This window comes from Paramormyrops kingsleyae, chromosome 13 (genome assembly GCF_048594095.1).
Source record: "Paramormyrops kingsleyae isolate MSU_618 chromosome 13, PKINGS_0.4, whole genome shotgun sequence".
Taxonomy (NCBI): Eukaryota; Metazoa; Chordata; class Actinopteri; order Osteoglossiformes; family Mormyridae; genus Paramormyrops; species Paramormyrops kingsleyae.
In genome coordinates, this window is record NC_132809.1 from 11220473 (window position 1) to 11239396 (window position 18924).

The 18924-nt window shown below is 43.3% G+C and overlaps 2 protein-coding genes across 5 annotated transcripts; one reads left to right on the forward strand and one right to left on the reverse strand.

Moving 5' to 3' along the window:
• The first annotated feature begins 180 nt into the window (after window positions 1-180).
• sirt3 (sirtuin 3) lies at window positions 181-4933 on the forward strand. 3 transcript variants are annotated; one of them, XM_023842210.2, is made up of 8 exons: window positions 923-1244; window positions 1348-1522; window positions 2160-2298; window positions 2401-2577; window positions 2699-2931; window positions 3143-3243; window positions 3734-3895; window positions 4055-4933. In XM_023842210.2, exons 2-8 carry the CDS (start codon window positions 1363-1365, stop codon window positions 4271-4273), a joined length of 1191 nt encoding a protein of 396 aa, XP_023697978.2. In that variant the 5' UTR covers window positions 923-1244; window positions 1348-1362; the 3' UTR covers window positions 4274-4933. The 3 variants fall into 3 exon arrangements, with proteins under 3 accessions (XP_023697979.2, XP_023697978.2, XP_023697977.2); XM_023842211.2 differs by lacking the exons at window positions 923-1244; window positions 1348-1522 and adding an exon at window positions 181-422; XM_023842209.2 differs by having other exon boundaries at window positions 923-1522.
• Window positions 4934-5511: 578 nt separating this feature from the next.
• Window positions 5512-16363, reverse strand: ric8a (RIC8 guanine nucleotide exchange factor A). 2 transcript variants are annotated; one of them, XM_023842204.2, is made up of 11 exons: window positions 16143-16363; window positions 14335-14382; window positions 13957-13974; window positions 11276-11902; window positions 11066-11160; window positions 10061-10211; window positions 8875-8970; window positions 8619-8763; window positions 7833-7977; window positions 7580-7699; window positions 5512-6480 (listed from the first exon to the last, which is right to left on the reverse strand). In XM_023842204.2, exons 1-11 carry the CDS (start codon window positions 16230-16232, stop codon window positions 6348-6350), a joined length of 1668 nt encoding a protein of 555 aa, XP_023697972.1. In that variant the 5' UTR covers window positions 16233-16363; the 3' UTR covers window positions 5512-6347. The 2 variants fall into 2 exon arrangements, with proteins under 2 accessions (XP_023697972.1, XP_023697974.1); XM_023842206.2 differs by lacking the exon at window positions 13957-13974.
• Window positions 16364-18924: the final 2561 nt, after the last annotated feature.

Below are 18924 nucleotides of genomic sequence, written 5' to 3' on the forward strand. Positions count from 1 at the left end.
TCCTCCTAGGTTTGTGTTGTTCTAAATAAAAACAACAATAAATAACGAATACAACAACTAAAACAACAGTAACAGTAGCACTTAACATTAAAATGGAAATGGAGAAATAGTAATATATAATTATACATTTCATTTCCCTGAGATCAAATTAAGGGATATTACGGTATTTATACTATTTTTGTCCCTTGGTTTAGTGACCCATCTAAGAGCGCAAAAGCTCTGTTTTTGTAGTTGCGTGAGTATTTTATTTTCCTCGTTATGGGGTTCAATCTAATTCAGTAAAGTCCAAGTTTTGTAAACTAAATAAATTATTCTATGAATAAATGAAGCGAACATGATGACTTCCACGTTGATTCGGCTTCCGCGCTTAAGATTTTGTGAAAATATAAGGTCAAAGGCAATACGAATTTCTTCTATGAAAGGTAAAACATATATGACAGTGTGTGTGATTTGTGAAATATATATAGCCTTGGATGACATATGTATTGTATATAATGATCAATGTAATAACTGTTAATATTCCATTTTTCATTTTATAATGCTATTGTAATTTGTGGTTAAACACTACAGATATATTCTACTTAATTTATACCTTTAACCTCGACAGTATCAGAATCAAATGTATTCACCAAGGATATTACACATATATTCGAGGGATTTGTTTTGGTGACGTCCTACATTAAATGCAGAACAAAATAAATACAATTTATTAGAACACTACACTGTATCAGTATTCGCCAACAGGTCGATGTCCAAGGCATCTCTAATCGATCGCGATACAACTTACAATCAATCCCACCCCCCCCCCAAAAAATAAAAAATAAAATAAAAAAAATACCGAGGGACCCCGAGTCGTGGCAAGCCAGGGTATTTTCTTTGCAAAAGTAGCTCATTGCAAAAAGAGGTTGGAGACCCCTTAACTGTACAGTTCTCTATCCTCTCAGGGTACACTGCTTAGTAGTGCAAAAAGGAATGCAGTTTGGCCCCCAGGATGTCCATATGCATGTTGCACTGTGGTCGCCCTAATTAGAATCCTGGCCAGTTCTGCTTAATTAGAAGCTCAGGCACGAGGGAAGAATCTGTTCCAGTGGCAACTTGATTTACTACTTCTGTTCTGTAGGCGTTTACCAGAGGGGAGTTTTTGGAGCGGGTGTTACTTCTCACAGCAGATATCAGCCATGCTTTTCCCAGTACACCTCCTTATCCTGTATTCATACAGTTCCTGGATTGAAAGAAAGCTGCAGGTGGTAATCATTTCTGCAGATCGGACAACATGCTTCAGAGGAACATTATATGCTATTGTGTTTTTGTGATGATGGTGATGTGCTTATCCCTCTTGACTGACAGTGTTCAAGAACTTGAATGACTCAACCAGGATGGCAGATATTCCACCTCTTGTCAGTATATGGAATCATCCCCATTAGAAATAAAGTCTATCCGAATGAAGTCATCAGCACATTTCAGCAGTGTGTCAGACTGGTCACCAGATATTCAATCATTTGTGTACGGAGACAAAATGAAGGTAGAACGCACATACTCCAGCATCAGTTTGCCCAACCACACATATGCTGTCCTGTCTGTCAGAAGCCAGATGGAGCCTAACATGTTTAGCTGAATAAGTTTCACACTTGATAGATATAGAGTTAAAGTTCATAACAGGACCCTTGCATGCCGTTCTGGAGGATGCAGTGCACACCCCGGTATCTAGGTCATCGTTTTACCCAACCTTTCACCTGCCATGGTACACCGTCCATAAGGCAGCATTTTTCAGCTGCTGTAAGAACACTGATTTATGTCATCCCTTGTTAACATCTGTGTAGTGTTCAGACTGCATGAGTTCAAGAAGAAAATTGTTTTTTGCTTTGAGGTACGGCAAGATGTGACGCACAGGTGTCTTTGTCATTTCTTTATTATTTATATTCTAGGGGGCCATAAAAGTGTCAAGTCAGGGGCCCTAAAAAATTGGAACATAATTTCATTGGTCTGCATTGGGGGCCCAATATGATATGATTTCATTGGGCCCAAAATAGCACGGCTGTCTATGTTTACATACATCCTGAAATGTAAAATGTAACTGCTTTGCTCCTCCCTGAACTAGAATGTTCAATCTTCTTTTCAGAATCCACTCATAACCCTCACAATCCACCTCTGTGTTTCAGAACATCACTTTACTTTTGCGGCGAAGCAGAGGGGGCTGTCGTGCTTTGCGTCAGAGAGAGCTACTGCCCTTCACCTTAAACATGACTGCTTAGGAAGCTTAGGAACAAGACTTCGGCAGCTTCTCGCTCCATCTGATGGGTGTGTAGCCGCCAGCTGTCAATCTGCAGTTTGATCCCCCCCCCCTTCACTTTTGCTGCATTTGAGATAACGTGTAGCAAGCAGTCCTCTCTTCATTCTCAGGAGGCATTTTCGTTTTTGGAGCTGCGACCGGGGACAGTTCACACTAGGAGGTGGTACCCCCCCAACACAGAAAACCTTGGAGGATATTGCCCGGGGCATTAGAGAGCGGGAATATGAGAAGATAGTGGTTATGGTGGGAGCGGGAATCAGCACACCAAGCGGAATCCCAGACTTCAGGTGAATATTCTCCTTTAATTCCTCTATATAGTGAAATGACTTATGGATTGCATGTGGATGTGTTTGGCCAAGCCCCCATATTGAATTATAAATATTATTTGTATTTTTTTTATGCGTACAGATCGCCTGGCAGCGGTCTGTATGACAACCTGCAGCAGTACAACCTACCATACGCTGAAGCCATCTTTGATATCAGTTACTTCCAGCATAATCCCAACCCCTTTTTCGCATTGGCCAAGGAGCTGTACCCGGGGAACTACCGGCCCAACGTGGCGCATTACTTCGTGCGACTCCTGCATGATAAAGGCCAGCTGCTGAAGCTGTACACGCAGAACATCGACGGGCTGGAGCGGAGTGAGTAACCTGCCGCAGTCTGCAGGCGTGTGCTCCAATAGATAGGTAGATATACAGATAGATAGACAGATAGATAGCAGTAAAACAGCTCGCTAATTTATCTGTTTTGGACTTTTGTTGTGCTGGGTGTCAGTAACCATTTATTGTATTACTAATATTCAGTGGAATTCCCACCTAAGCCATGTGTGTAAAATATGCCGTGTGATTGCAGTGGCTGGGATACCTCCTCGGAAGCTGGTGGAAGCCCACGGAACATTTTCCACAGCCACCTGCACTGTTTGCCGGAAGGAATACCCCGGCGAGGAGCTGCGGGTGAGTGTCCCGTGCGGTACTGCCCCCGTGCGGTACTGCCCTCGTGTGGAACTGCCCCCGTGCTGTACTGCCCCCGTGCTGTACTGCCCCCGTGCTGTACTGCCCTCGGATGCTGGTCGCTGGGTAGAGGGACGCCCTGGCACCAAGCCTATTTCAGGCGAAATCTGGGATTCGTAAAAATGATCTTTTGCAGTGGCATTATCCCACCTGTCCACCATCCAGTGCTTATGCAGTACAGGGCCCATGGAGAATGTTTAAAAATAACCACAAACATCGAACTCGTTTTTCCACCTATGTAGTTATGCAGTCATTTTTTACCGGGAGGCGTAAGAGAACATTAATAAAATCATTCAAATCAGCTTTTAAATCAAGTGTGGAGTTTAAATGTTCAAATTGTGAGTTAAATAATTAAAATGACTTACTTGATTCTGTACTTGTATATATTTTTAAAAATATTTAATAACTACTTCTTCTTCCTGATGCCTGACAGCCTGGCATAATGGCAGGGACAGTCCCCAAGTGCTCTACCTGCAAGGGTGTCATCAAGCCCGATATCATTTTCTTTGGTGAGGAGCTTCCTCTCCAGTTCTTCTCGTACCTCACCGACTTCCCCGTCGCTGACCTACTCATCGTCATGGGGACAGCACTGGAGGTGAGTCCGACCAGTCAAAGAACCGTGGAGTTCAGGAAGAAAATGGAAAACCTGAAGTTCACATTATAAAGAAAGTTCTGGAGACGGCAGTAGGTCATGATTTGTGAGCACTGGGGCCTCAGCCATTAACTGATACCATCTTGTAATGATCTGGTGCAGGTGGAGCCTTTTGCCAGCCTGGCCTATGCCGTTCGCAACTCTGTGCCGCGTCTCCTGATCAATCGAGATCTCGTAGGGCCCTTTGCCAGCCGCTCCCCTCGGCACAACGACGTGATCCAGTTGGGTGACATCGTGGATGGAGTCCGCAGGCTGGTGGACGCTATGGACTGCAAGGAGGAGCTGGATTCGCTGATGACTAACAGCAATCAAAAGCTGTGATGCTCACACACACACACACACACACAAACACATGCACCTATTAAGGCATGTAGGCATTAAGGTGCTGCACACCCTGAATGGATGGCCAGCCCATCATGTGATACTCTTACACTTTAGCCATTTTCGATTCACCAGTTCACCTGAACTGAAAATCTGTTGGCTGTGAAACTTGAGTTTTTGGCTGTTTGTTTTATTTTGTTAGTTGAACCTGGGGCCTGTATCACAAAGCTGGATTTCTTGCTTAGCCAGATGACTTGTTGGATTTAAGGTAGTCTGGGCTAAGTGTAAGTGAATGAGGAAAAAGTCCATTTAAACTGGGGTACCTTAAATCCAACAAGTTATCTGGCTCACAAAGAAATCCTGCTTAGTGATGCAGTCCCTTGGTAGAAGATTCATGTTTAGACACACTTATGTTCCTATAGGGAGTGGTGTGTAGTTCAGGAGGCTAACACATACTGTATCCTTGGACCCTTGAGTGAGGCCCTTAACCCCCAGCTCCAGGGGTGCTGCTCACTGACTGACCCTGTGCTCTGACCCCCAAGTTCGCTCTCCCCTGTATATGTGCCTGTGTGTCTCATCGAGAGCAAGATGGGGTTTATACTGATGAGTATTTAATATAGAATCCCATATGTAAATAAAGACCTTGAAAAGCTGAGGAAACCAAGGAAATAATGTTCGTGACTAAATGCACTTTTCTCATTTGTCCTAATCGAGGCTAAGGATGTACAGGATATTTGAATTTTTCTGTATCTGTATTCAGTCCCCTGGGAAGCCCTACACAAGCGTTTCCCAATCCGATCCTCAGACACCCACAGTCGATCCATGTTTTTGCTCCCTCCCAGCTCCTTGCCAGACAATCCGCAATACATGGGCTGTCTGTGGGTCCCTGAGGGCCTGATTGGGAAACTCTGCCCTACACAATCTATATTGTCCATTTGTGCTACCTACAAATGGCAACCAATCACCAAGCATCCTTCTCTGAGCCCCAGACAGGAGGACATTGGACTGGCCAGCTCCCTCCGTGTCTGAGCCTGCCATGCTGTCACCCTGCACACCTGTGACATGTGCATGTGACACGACTGTCCATGATGTGGGAAGAGCTGAAGCAGCCCCATCTCCGCAGCAGGGATGCACCTGCTTGGTCCAGCTTTAAATTATTAGTAATTACTGATAACTTTCCACCAAGAATGTTTCTCTCCTTCAGTAGCATTTCATCCAAATAAATGCAGAATTGGTCATTATAAATGTTTAAACTGCTGCTTTAATCTTTTATTAGATCAGGAGAAAATAGGAATGTGAGGTGACAATTCTGAAACTTTTTTCAAAAGTTTCAATTAAACATAAATACAGATATTTTGTCTTTTACTATATTTTCCTCATCTTTCTGCCTTTAGTTTTTGCCTAATTCCTGAATTATTCTAAATAATACAGCTCCCAAAAACATTTTGATAAAATGAAATTCTTCTGAGATGACTTAAGTTCAACACTTCACTAAAAATATTAAACGTTTTTGTTCTGTGATATTTCAAGAAACAAACAGTAAATCGATAACTCATTTTAAAAGGGCTAAATTGTGGATTGTGTGTCACCTGCTTCATTAATTTATTCATGTATCTGAACTGAAGATTAAACTCAGTAAAACCTGATCATTTACGAACTATGCAAAATAAGAGAAAAAGAAGTTGGACGTTGAATTACCAGTGCTGTTCTAAAGTGCTGCTTGTGGATAGCCAATGGGAGCACAGCACTGGGCATGCTTAGCCAATGGGACCACAGTAAGAGGGGAAAGGGGGAGGGTCAGAGGTGTTACACTTTTTACCGTGTCATTTCTCTGTCTGTTCTGAAAATGAGGTGATTTCTTGGAAACAAACAGTTTTTGCACAGCGAAAAAGAGATTATCTAGTATCTTTTTGTCCGATAGTCATATTCACGCTGTGCAAGAGTTCAGAACCCAGTCTCCAGGCTGGTGACATAAGCACAACAGTGTAAATCTTTTTTTTTTTTTTTTACATAGCTCTACCTAATACAGCATCTGATCTATTTGAGGAAAAAACCCCGAGTCCCTCCCCACTTCCTAATTGCTGTCCTCATCACTGACGGAGTTGTGTGGCCTTGGTTGTTGGGGCTTCAGCATCTCTAAGTCGGCGGCTTCCAGGGCAGTCATTTGTCCATCAGCTGTCAGTTTCATGGGCTGGATCACATGACCTCTGCAAATATAACGTCACAACTTGATTAAGTCGTGTATTAAGTCATGTAAGCCTGTATCTAGCCAGATTATGTCTATTCTAAGTAATTTTTCATTTTCAAAACACCACAGAATGCTTGCTTGGCCACCATGAAAGGAAGACATAGGCTTTCGGGTTCCACTGTCCTCAGTGCTCTGACCTCTGGTGTCCAGAGAGGGAACTGCGTCGAGCAGATGGCCTATTTTTCACACTGCAGTTCACATGACAGTTCACATGATCTAGAGAGGAGCCCAGCAGCAACTTAGGGAGTGTTGTTTTTCCTTCCCTCCTGGTGACCGGACACTGTCAAGCCCACGAGTCTGTAGGAAGGCGCTGAGAAGCAGTTGGCCAGAAAACACCCGCCCCCCCCCCCCCCCCCGAGGAAGCTGGGAATGCAGCACTGCCACGAAACAAACAAGCGTGACAACTGAAGCGTTAGGGCTGAAAAAGACCTGCCGCACTGGCTGAGCCACTTGGGGGCACATAAATCAAGGCATACAGGGTTGTACTTACGTCTCCTTGCAGAAATGCATGCGGATATTTTTAGCAGTTAGGGGCTGGAGCCCACAGAGTTGGTGTATGGAAGGGGAGGGGGTGGGTTTGTGCGCATGTGCTGTTTGAGGCCCTGTCAGCCACAGCCCGTCGATTGGCTCTTACCGAGAGGCAGGGCACGGGCCATGAAGGGGTGCCTGCGTGCCTGTTGGCATGCTGCAGCTCTTTGTGGCACCGCCCGTAATCCTAGAGCATGTGTCCTTATCGCACTGGCATGGACCGGCAGTCAGCCAATCACCCTAAAGACACTGCCCCTAGTGTTCGGAGGATGAATGGCTACTGAATAGTCAGAATGTGGATAAATTACTGGAAGTGTAATAAGTGCTGTTATTGTCATGAGGGCCATGTGTTTCTGGACACCACACAGAATTCATTGATGTCTCAAATTGTGCCCAGGTGGTTAAAAATGACCTAAATAACAGGTTGACCAATAACTGAAGATTAAAGTGTGTCTGTCGAATCAGAAAGGAAGCCAAAAGCAGCGAGTCCATATGGTTGGGCTGCCCTGGGGATGGAGGTGTCCTCTCACCTGGACAGCTTGTCAAACATCTTCACTAGCTTCATGGCCTCCAGCTCCTTCTGCTCCTCCGTCATGCCCTCCATAGGGTTCGGCTGCTCGTCCTCCACGCGCCCGGTCACAGGGTTTATGCTGACGGGGAAGGAGGATGAGGCAGAATGACGTCATGACAGGAACTTCCGGGATCCAACAGTATCTCCTGGATGTACAGTGACCCCCCCCGACCCCCCCCAACCTTACACACACATGATGTGATGTCACTCACTGGGGTTTGGCCTCCCTGTACTCCTCCGTGTCACTGTCGTCATCCTCAGAGTAATGGGTGGGGTTACTTCCGCCTCGCATCAAGCCCCGAGCTGCCAGCAGTCCAGCTGCATTGCCGTAGCCCGTGTACTTGATGAACCGAGATACTACAGTGGGGATGGGGGGGGGGGGATCCAACACACAGCTGAGTAAAAAGTGCCACAACACGGAACTGGAAAATGGTCATTTATGTTATGTATCCCATAATACATATCACATATCAGGGCAACTGTTATAATTTTACCCACTTACAAAACTGAATTGTTTTACAAAAATTTTAAACCGCAGACCCCCCCTGCAATTTAATCCGACATCATTGTCCGTGTTCTTGAAACTGAACTGTGCAATAATCTGCCTGTGCTAAGGAAAGTTGGCTGATGGGAACCCTGTGCTGCCCTCCCAAGGCTGGGGTGCCAGTCCATCACAGGCCACACACTACGGATAATTTAGAGGTGTCATTTCGTGAAATTCATATCTTTGGACTATAGGAGGAGGTTGGAGTATGCAAAGCATCATGGGAAAAGCATCACCACACACACAGTAGGAGTGGGATCTAAACCCCAAACCCTGGAGGTGTGAGGTTACAGTGCTGTCCACTGAGCCGTCAGCTGATCACTCTCAGAAGTTGGGCGTGTCATTTACAAAATGCATTTTGTGTGTGACAGAAAACCAGTTCTTTTCTAAACTGGAAGAGGTGTCACCGTTGCCATGCGACCGCGAGTCCTGAACCAAGGCGGCACCTGCGTACCGCTCTCCTTGCAGAGTACGAAGAGGAACTCGGCGGCACAGTGCTTGACGTCGGTGTCAATGTAGGTCATCAGACGCACCAGCTTGTTACGCGGGGCGCTGCCCACCTCGGGCCGGTTCTTGACGTCGCGCAGTGGGGGCAGCACCTGCTCACGTGCACGGTCCCACAAGAAAAACAAGCATACTCACAATAGCACGCCGTATCTACTCACAGCCAGATACACGGAGTAGGTGGGGGATAGTGTAGTAGGCCCCACCTTCATCCTCAGGAACTTCCTGGTCTCTCTGTGGATGCGGGCACTCTCTGTCAGGAGATTCAAGGAAGGTAGAAGGGTCTCTTTCACCTTTTTTCCCTGGAGATAAAACATACAGCACAAAAAAATACATTTTATGATCTGCTGCAGAAAATGGCAGAAATGGCCAATTCATAGGCAGTGGCTTAAGCTCTGATGGTGGTGATCATACACCAAACTCCTGAAGCTGTACCTACTTGTTCCTAGTTTTATGCTCCAGTCTTTGGATGGAAACTGTCAGCAGCCCTGCGGCCAATGTGACTGTCTTAGCTTGTCTACGGTGTCCCCAACTTCAGTCAGATGACTGGCATGAGATCTTCAATTCAGGCAAGTCTGCACACACATTTACATGTCTGTAACAGTTTTATTACCTTATAAATAGCCTGTAGGGTTTGCAAACTACCCTAGTGCTTTTGATATAGCAAATTTTACATTTATAATGGAATAATATAGATTTGACATTGAGTGAGTGTCTGAAAGCCTGAGTGTCTCGCCAGACGCGTGACAGCAACCATAAATCTACCACCCTGCATTGGTAACATGGCCAGCTGCGATCTACCTGGGCAATCCCCTTAGGGCGTTAAGGTATCTTTCATAATACGTTTGAAAACAACAACAGACAGCCTAGCTCCTAACCCACAAGCACCTTGCAGGTGTCTGCACAGATAAATAACTAAAAGTTCCTCTCTAAGGATTGGGGAGATGGTGATAGCAATACTGAAAATGAAGACAGTGTTGTAATAAGCATATTACCAAAGTACTGTGACTTAATGGGTCATGCAATCAGACTAGAGTGCACTAATCCTTGAGGGCCTTACCGCGGCTGCCAACTCGCTCACATCTGCCATGACACGCATGCTTTCAGATACTCACACTCACGTAAGAAATCTTACGGCAAATCTATATTATTCCATTATAAACCTAAAATTAGCCACACCAAAAGCGTTGGAATAATTTGCAAACCCTACAACTAGGTAATAAAACTGTTACATACATGTACATTCATGCGCTAGTGTGTGCAAACTTGAATATCTCACCCCAGCCACCTGACCAAAGTCGGAAGCCTGGCCTTTTGGTTACGACACACTCGCTTGTCATGTGCAAAGAGCCTCCAGCGAATCCGGACTCTGCTGTCACCGATGATGCTCACCCGATCCAGCCTCTTCTCCATGAACTCCAGTAGCATGTTGACGGTATCCATGTTGACGCCCATGTACTCGATGGAACCCTGCTGCACCTTGGGAATGAGTAGCACATCCAAACAAGGTAGTGGCAGGTTCCCCAGCAGATTCACCGTGTGGCTGTGAAGGGGGACGGAGACGAGGTCACACTTCAGCAAGGTCACACACACACTGGCATTGCATGTTTGGCTCAGGCCAGTTTAATCCAACAAGGCATCTCCACCGGCTAATTTTTTAGGTTATTACCGTGAAGCAAATGGCCAGTGAGTCAGTCTTTGTAAATGTCTAGGGATCTTTTATTTTTACAGATCACATTTGAGGAACTGCAGAAAGCATTTTTATCCAGTTTCTTTAAATCAACTTTGTGCTTTCTGCTCTGCGATTCAATATAAATGATGATTTAATATAAAAAATATCTATCTTCATACCAGTTGATAGAAATGTCATCAGACCAAATTGCTAATATTTGTGAAAGGTTTTAGGTAAACATAATATAGTTAATTTATAATTGAATTCTGAGAAATTCTAGACCGATCAACAAATGTGTGAAACGGGTCTTGGTGTTAAAGACAAGCGGCACGAATACAGCGAGCACAGAAAAGCCACAGCACTGGATTCCATTGACTCACTATCTGTTGACTCACTCCTTCATCGCTTGGCAAACAGGAAATAATGCAAAGCTGTCGGTGAGGGATTGTGGGCCCCCCTCGGCGGTGCTGACGACGCGGTTCCTCAGCACGACCGAAACCCCAGCCAACTCTGTGTGCTCTTTATAACGGCAATCATATTTCGATTGGGAATATTCCCTTTGAGACTGCATAATAGAGTCTCGCGAGCAAATCTCCATAGACATCCAATTTCCTCCGTTCCAATTTTCAGGAAAGACAAACGCTATAAATGGTGACAAATTGCTCCCTTTATAAGAAACCCCACAATGGTGGTAAGTGTGACTGTCGCATCTGTGTTTCCCCCACCTATGTAAATCCTCGGTGCGGTCCTCCCCGTCAGCCGAGCTCATCAGGCAGTGTCTGAGGATGGCTCCAAGGTGCCTGTACGTGGCCGCTTCCTCCTACCAAGGAAATGAAGAGCCAAAAACCTAATCAGAAGTACAATGTAGGAGAAGATCCCCACAATGTGGGATTTTATACGCAATGGGCAGATGGATGCTACCATACGAGTCTCACCTCGTCTACCTTGCGGCGGTTGGTGTCGTAGGTGATGTTGAAGAGAATCTTGAGGATCTCCATCGTCCGCTCTGTCTCCTCTCGGCCGAGCAACGGGGGCGGGGTCCCTTCCTCCGCATCGACCCGTGCCACCTCGAAGGTATCCACCCAGCGCAGGCCCAGCGTGGCATCCAGGGCATGCGCCAGGAGGCTGACCCCCCGCAGCTCACGGGCCAGCTGAACGCGGGCATCCACACGGAGAGCCGTCAGCAGGAAGGTCAGCCGGAGGTCGAAGAAGCGTACCTCGTGGCTCCACTCCCGCCCGCGACACTGCTTCAGCCGCTCGGCCAGGCTGCCCATCAGGCCCAGCCGGGCTCCAGCCTCCTGCGCCGCCTCGCTGTTGAAGACCACGTTACACAGGCACTTGAGGGCCTCCACGATCACGTCCAGGTCGGGGATCTCGAGCGTGGCGCCCTCGCTGTGCGCCAACCCCGCGTGCCGACTCAGCGTCTGGATCGCGCCTCTCGTGACGAAAGGCCCCAGACTGTTCTTATCCCGCGACAGGATGCGGATGGTCTCCAGGCAGGCCAGCTGGCAGGACGGCTGCAGGTCCCTCCCCAGGAAGCCCAGGACCAGCTCCCCCAGCCGCTGAGGGCACAAGCACAGTGGTAACCATCCCCCTCATCCCTACTACCAGCACAAGGGAAGTGGAGAAGAGCTAAGTAGAGATGGCAGGAGGCTGGGCAAAGACCTTGTTTTTAAATGGCTCAGATCGATGTCAGATCGATGCTTAGGGACAAAGAGCTTTCAGTGATAATGTCCCACAGCCACAGCAGTTGTACCTGGGGGCAATATGCTATTTAAGGACTCGATCATGAAAGCACCTAGTGACAGATTCATGCGGACAGTGCCCACTGCACTGGCTTTAAGGTTTAGTCAGGGCAGATCTTTGACTGTTAAGAATATGGTGAAAGTAAGACAGACCGTCTCAATGGCCTACAGAAGTGATTCACTTAATAAGAGCATCTTATACAATCTGTTCTAAATCTTAAAGCTCTATCATTCTTTATGCTGAGCTTCTAACTTCCTTTCAAACCAGCAGTACCCATGCTGCATCAGTATTGCTGCTTTGCATTGCTGGATGAGACTGGATGATGAAATTTCTGTGCATTTTCACCTTCTCAGTGCTGATCTTAAGCACTGATTGGCTATGAGTGAAAACCGGTGTAATGCCGTGAATATCAAAACACCAAGCCTTGTCATTTTTGAGTTCTCTCAAAGGCTGTTGAAATTGTTGCAAAAATTACAATTAGCTTCTAAAAGGGTACTGTGGGCAGGACCATTGGATTGATGAAGTTTAGCTCTGTGATTGGAAATTTAGCTCTGTGATTAGTAAACAGACTGCCTGAAGCTTCAGAAGGGTTTTTTGGCAACTGTTTCCACCATGACTGGGGAAGGAGACAGGAAGTGCTTTGAAATCCAAGGAAATCTAAACCTTGGTCTGTCTTTCTCTTCTTCTCAGGCTAACTTGTATCGTTGCTGTATGGGACTGAAGATGGCAGAACAGTTAACTACTCTTGTTCCAGATAAAGCTCTGCTGCAGGAAATTTCAGCAAAGCATTTATAATGAATGACTTCAGTAAAATGTGCAACTCAATAAAGACTGTAAATTGTTTTGTGGGGACACAGTGTCTGCACTTATCTTGTATTGGAAAGATCAGTCATTTTTCTTGTGGTCACACTAAGCACATGCGGAACAGAGGAGCAGATATTGATTAGAGGGTTATTTGTAGTAAATTAGAATTTACATTTCTCCTTTGCTCAATTACACACCTGTCATCTGTGGATTCTGGTTTAATTGATGTTTGTGGATGTGTTATTCCAAGCCATAGAAGAGACAATACCACAGAGAACAATACAACAGGTATAGAGAATAAAATGCTAGGACATCCAGCTCTGCTTGGCTCTTTGTAAATCATTGATGTCATTCCAGAAAAGCCAGGCAAGAAGCCAGAAACGACTTGTGGGGCATCCAGGTTCCCTACTGATGTAAACCCAAAGCAAGCCAGATCTGCTAAGCTGCTTTGCTTAAACTCCTAGATTAGAGAGACCAAGTAGACAGTATCCTGTCTTTGGTTAACCTAGTAATCATTTTGTTCATCCTCTGGATTTTAGTGCACAGGGGAATTAAAAACTGCAGATGAATGACAATCATTCAGTGCGGGTGACAGTAGCTGACGGGCCGAATGTGTCAGGAGTAGATTTTGAGACAGGTGCTGAAAATGAAAGAGTGGGTCGCTCCTTATGCGTTAACAGAAATCAGCTAAATCTTTTGCTAGCTACAGAGGAAACGTGCTCCAATTATGTTTTGATAATGAAAATACCCTGAAACAAAATTTAACAATTCCATTGTGTAAAGACGCATTATAAAACTTCCATAGAGCCTATAAATAGATTAGCTTGGACTATTTGAAACATAGAAAATATAACGTAAACCTAGGGCTTATTCATTTTGCTGTGTAATAAAACCCTCTGGTTCTTATTCACAATTTCAAAAAAGCCAATCGTGGTCAGTATTCCCATAGATTTTGAATGATTCGCCATTTTCTCACTGAAAGTAAAGCCTTACTGTCATTCTGGAATAAGCCTTGGGTTTTACAGCCACGCTGAACTACAACGTTAAACATCTTCTACTTTTATACCTCTTGCAACTGGCCATCCTAACACAAAGGCAGGCAAGAAAGGGGTAAAGATGAGAAGAGAGTTAAAAAATAATCAACAGTTGAAACCATTGATAGTTATTACAGTACTCATTCTAAAAACATATTTGTAAACCCTTATTTGATTATGATTTCCACAAGAAGTGCCAACATGTGCAGGACTCCCTAGTCCTGTCCATCTTATAACATTTCATGTTCCTGCAGTTATAAAATATGATGTGTTTCAGACTGACTTAAACTCAGAACCTGTTTCTGTGGAAACAGGCTTAATGGCCAAATTCCCTTTTCCAAGAGTTCTGATACTGTAAATGAAATATGTTGCTTGCACATAAATGGAAATTTCGATGAATATATCCATACCTCTCTCTCTTCTTGTTCGTTAGTGTTAAACATGAAGCACTGGCTTTTCTAAAAGAGACACACAAAAAGAGAAAACCATCTGTCAGTAAATTGCTGCTTGTTTGTGGATTAAATCATTCAGTCAGGTTATTTAATGAGAAGTTTTGCCGTTATATTGGTAATTAATGAGGCTCACCACTTTTGTCCCTGAGCTGAATGTGTAGCAAACAGGAAATGGCGTGTGAGTCAGAAAAATACTTCGAGGCCACAGACTGAGTAACCTCCTAATGAACATTGGCTTGTCTCATTGCATAGTCCTTGACTATCCAGGGAGGTTTCTATAAAAGAGGCATCAGTTGGATCCCGGCAGCATCCAAAATTTGATAAAACCATTTACCTGACAGGATGCTCGTGATGAAAAAGCTCACTTACTGGGCTAAAACGGGTGACGGTCAGGCGTGCAGGATTTAGTAGGGCCCGAGGAATTATTTGTGCTGATCGTTCAGCTTAATCCAATTGTGGTGACACCACACACTCAAAGGTACATGCACAGACACACGGATGAAAGGACAGATGGATGGCCCCAGTGACATCAAGTTTCAAACAGTCATTTCTCTCTGTTGGTAGATACAGGATTTCCAAGAATGAAGCCCGCAATGGAAAACTGACATAGTTTGCAACCATAAAGGTGCCCATCCATTATAGCACAGATAAGATCAATTTCTTTGGAATATTCCTTTTAATTAAAAGTTAAAACAATTTTAAATTAGATTTTCATATTACAATATGCCACTAAAAATATTTTATTATTCCCATGTGCAAAACATATCCACCATCCTCATGATGCTGCTGCAAATTAACTAGGAGTCATTAGAATGACAATTTCTTGAACTGCTTCTCCCGTTATTACAGATATATTAATCAAAGAGTTGGAAACCGAGTTAATCAAAGGATACCGTAGTAAGAGTATGGTAACAGTACGCTACTCATTTTGTCATCAAGGCACCGCTGCTGTAGCCTGTACCGCCACAATAACAAGTAGAGTTTAGATTATAAACATTATAATATATAGATAATAATTTTTAAAAAAATCATGTCCTGCTGTACTGTTTACTAGCGCACATAACGTGCCGTATCGTCGTTCAACAAGTTACACCGATTCTACTCTAAAAACCTTTATGCGGCTTCGGCAGAATTAATTTTTTACAATAAGGCGGCACAAAAATACATAGGCTATTGACACGACTGTTAGCCTACGTGTAGTTATTACAGTTCTGTTCATTTCAGTAAACATTGTTGTGTTACATGACAGCACCGATAACTACATCATCTATAGTTTATTATAGGCTATATAATGCATCTACCCTTGCGTTGAAGGCTAAAACCGGCATGGAAACAGCTGTTGACGAAGGCAAGAACAAGGAGAGAAAAAAAACTCAGAATAAACACAATGTCTCTTACATTAATGATCATACATTGTGCAAAACATGTTTACATGTAGCGCATGATATGCAGCTACGATGACATGTTGCTTAATGTAGAATTAACAAATAACGCGATATCCCTGTCGTTTGCGGTCGATTATATGTTTTGGCAACACAATTCTTTTAATGAAGACTACTTTTCGTTTAATGTTAATTTTGGGTCAGTATGATGTTGGAACTTAATACGTGCCAATTTCTTAGTAATTAATCTGCTTTGCTTAGTTGCTGTAAGATTTGTATATATGCATATATAATTCTCCACAGTGTATTTATTTATGGTAATTTATAACCTACATGAATTTTAAACACAATATAATTAATTGCAAGTTAATAACGCACATTTACCTCCTTATTATACGCCTGCAATGCCATCAATGCGGCATCTTGTTCGCCAGTTTTCATCTTCTCTATAATGGTATTTAAGTCCATTTTCATTGCTCTGTCTCAGATTCAGCCCTTTTCCCCAGCTCGATCTAAATCTTGCAAGATCCCAAAGCAATAATACGATTCGCTTATCTTCACTCTTCGGCTCTGATCCATGGAACTCAAAAGCTCTGGGATGATGAGATTAGTGGGGTTTTACAGAGGTGCATTCTGGGAGATGAAGTTTTCCTTATGTCTTAACGTTTCCAGTACCAGGACGTTTCTCAATAACGCCGTTTTTTTCTGCATAGATCAGAAAATCCATTTGATATGTTCACCACACGCCCCAAAAAGATAATCCTTTAGACTTAAAAACTATGAGCAATGGCTTGCATTCAACTGTCTGTCACTTTCATTTTCGAATTATATCTGAGTGGGGAACAGACTGCTTATACACACCTGTAACATTTTTAGTGTTACATTATACAATATTTCTTACAAGCAACGGGAATGTTTTACATGCCATTATTGCACTGGCATTGAAAACTTGACACTCACTGACTATATTAATGTATAGACAGGTAGACAGCACACCACCTGCTCCTTTGATTGGGAGGCTTTATTTTAATACCATTTAAATCATATTAAAAGATTATTTGGGGTCAAGTAGTCATATATGATAATTATTGTTTTTCTGGTACAGAAGAGTAAGCAAGGCTGATCCCTTTGGTGGGTCTCATCAAGTGCTGAGTGTCAGAGGCAGTAAATATATCATTCTGAAAAGTTATTAGATTCAAGATTCAAGAGGTTTATAAAATAAAAAATATATGAAACATACTCACCTGTACATAATCTCTATACAGCCTGATCAGAGCGATCAGGAGGGTGTCTGAGCTTGGCTGCGCCATCTTGAAACTTGGACTATTACTCAATATATTTAATATATATATATATATATTAATGATGCAGAGGGAAAGGCTTTATATTAAGAAAGTTTAGATGAAGTGTTGCAGGAAGTGAAGATCATAATATAACAGATATTGAAACAATGATTTAACGATGATCATTAACATTGATTCAGGGTGGACTCTTTGGTCAGCTGGCTGGAGTGAGATTTTCAATTTGAGATAATAATTAATTATTAACCTAGGCCAAAATACATACACATGCACTTACATGTATGTAAGAGTTTTATTACCTTGTAAATAGTCTGTAGGGTTTGCAAACTACCCCAATGTTTTTGTTGTAGCTAACTTTAGGTTTTTAATGGAATAATACAGATTAGCCAGAAGATTTCTTGTGCGAGAGTGAGAGTCTGAAAGCATGAGTGTCACGCCTGATGCAAGAGAGTTGGCAGCCCTGTTGTATCATTTTTCTTGATCATAAATATCACCAGCTGTCTCATGACTTCGTATTGCTATCGCTTTGTATCGTCTCTTGTTGTTTTTGTTCTATCAATTGATGTTTTCATCAATACAATAGTTCTTTATTATGTGAAATACAAAGAAAAGAGGGTCCTCTGGGTCATTTACAGATTCTTTTTCTTATAATTCCCATTAAACTCTGGTGTTATGAAAAGGTAAAACTTAATGCTACCTATGTGACTAGATTTTGAGAGGCTGAAAACCTTTTCAGAACTGTGATGTCCTATGTTTCAGAAGCCGGGAAAATTATTATTTTATTATTTTCCCAATGTAAAAATGTTTTGTTTAGTGTAACATCAGGTATTTTGGGGACAAATATGAGAAATAACATGAAATCCTCTTTTTAGTATTGGGCAGCATGGTGGCTCAGTGGCTGTACTGTTGCCAGGGTTACAGAGGTGAATCTTCCCCCTGTTCTGCGTGTGGAGTGTTACATGTTTGCCTGTTCTCCACGTGTTGAACAGGCTTCCTCCGGGTACTCCAGTTTCCTTCCCCCCCTACTGGTGCAACTGATTAAATAAATCAAATGGACAGAGTAATTACGCTGATATGTATGGGCATTATCTGCCAGAAATCTTCCATTTCTACATGGAAAACGGACATGTAATAAGTAAGTTTATAACTGGAATCAGTATTATTAATATACAAATCCAGAGCACCATATAGCGTTTCATTATTAAAACATTTCAAATGATTTTGGTTGACTCTACTTTTAAAAGTACAAATGTAGTTACTGGCTACTGTGATGTCAATATAATTGCAAATATAAAGTAAAGCTGCACACTATTAAAGGATTCAAAGGATTTGAAGGGTTTGCTGTTGTTTGTACTAATACCAGTACCGAGTACAATTACATGGCTACTTCTGTTTCCTGCAGCCTGGCAGAGGGTAAGAAGACAAGGACACTCAGTTACAGGACACAGGACAACACTTAGGAAAAATTCATATAAGAATAAATATGAATATGAACATATAAGCAGGATATGGGGAATTTGCATGTTCTCCCCATGTCATCATGGGGTTTTCTCTGAGTACTCTGGTTTCTCCCCACAGTCCAAAAACATGCTGAGGCTAATTGGAGTTACCAAGTTGCCTACAGGTGTGCAAATGTGAGCGAATGGTGTGTGAATGTGCCCTGCAATGAGTTGGCAGCCCGTCCTGGAGTTGTTCCCTGCCTTGCGCCTTAGTCTTTGAGATTTCCTGCGACCATTAATAGGACATGCAGTTACAGAAAATGGATGGTTGGAAGCAGGATATAGAAATATGAATGTATCTGGGCAATTAAATATGGTATGTATAATACACATGCATTGCGGCAGACAATAGTGCAAACATAGTGC

Excerpts from the sequence above, each read along its gene's own strand:
- sirt3 (XM_023842209.2), top strand. The coding sequence starts at position 1,363 with ATGACTCAACCAGGATGGCAGATATTCCACCTCTTGTCAGTATATGGA. Across the intron at positions 2,578-2,698 it reads AGCGGAATCCCAGACTTCAG|ATCGCCTGGCAGCGGTCTGT; the intron begins GTGAATATTCTC and ends TTATGCGTACAG. Across the intron at positions 2,932-3,142 it reads CATCGACGGGCTGGAGCGGA|TGGCTGGGATACCTCCTCGG; the intron begins GTGAGTAACCTG and ends GTGTGATTGCAG.
- ric8a (XM_023842204.2), bottom strand. The coding sequence starts at position 16,232 with ATGAAAATGGACTTAAATACCATTATAGAGAAGATGAAAACTGGCGAA. Across the intron at positions 8,764-8,874 it reads GGAAGTTCCTGAGGATGAAG|GTGCTGCCCCCACTGCGCGA; the intron begins GTGGGGCCTACT and ends GCACGTGAGCAG. Across the intron at positions 7,978-8,618 it reads CGTACTCTGCAAGGAGAGCG|TATCTCGGTTCATCAAGTAC; the intron begins GTACGCAGGTGC and ends TCCCCACTGTAG.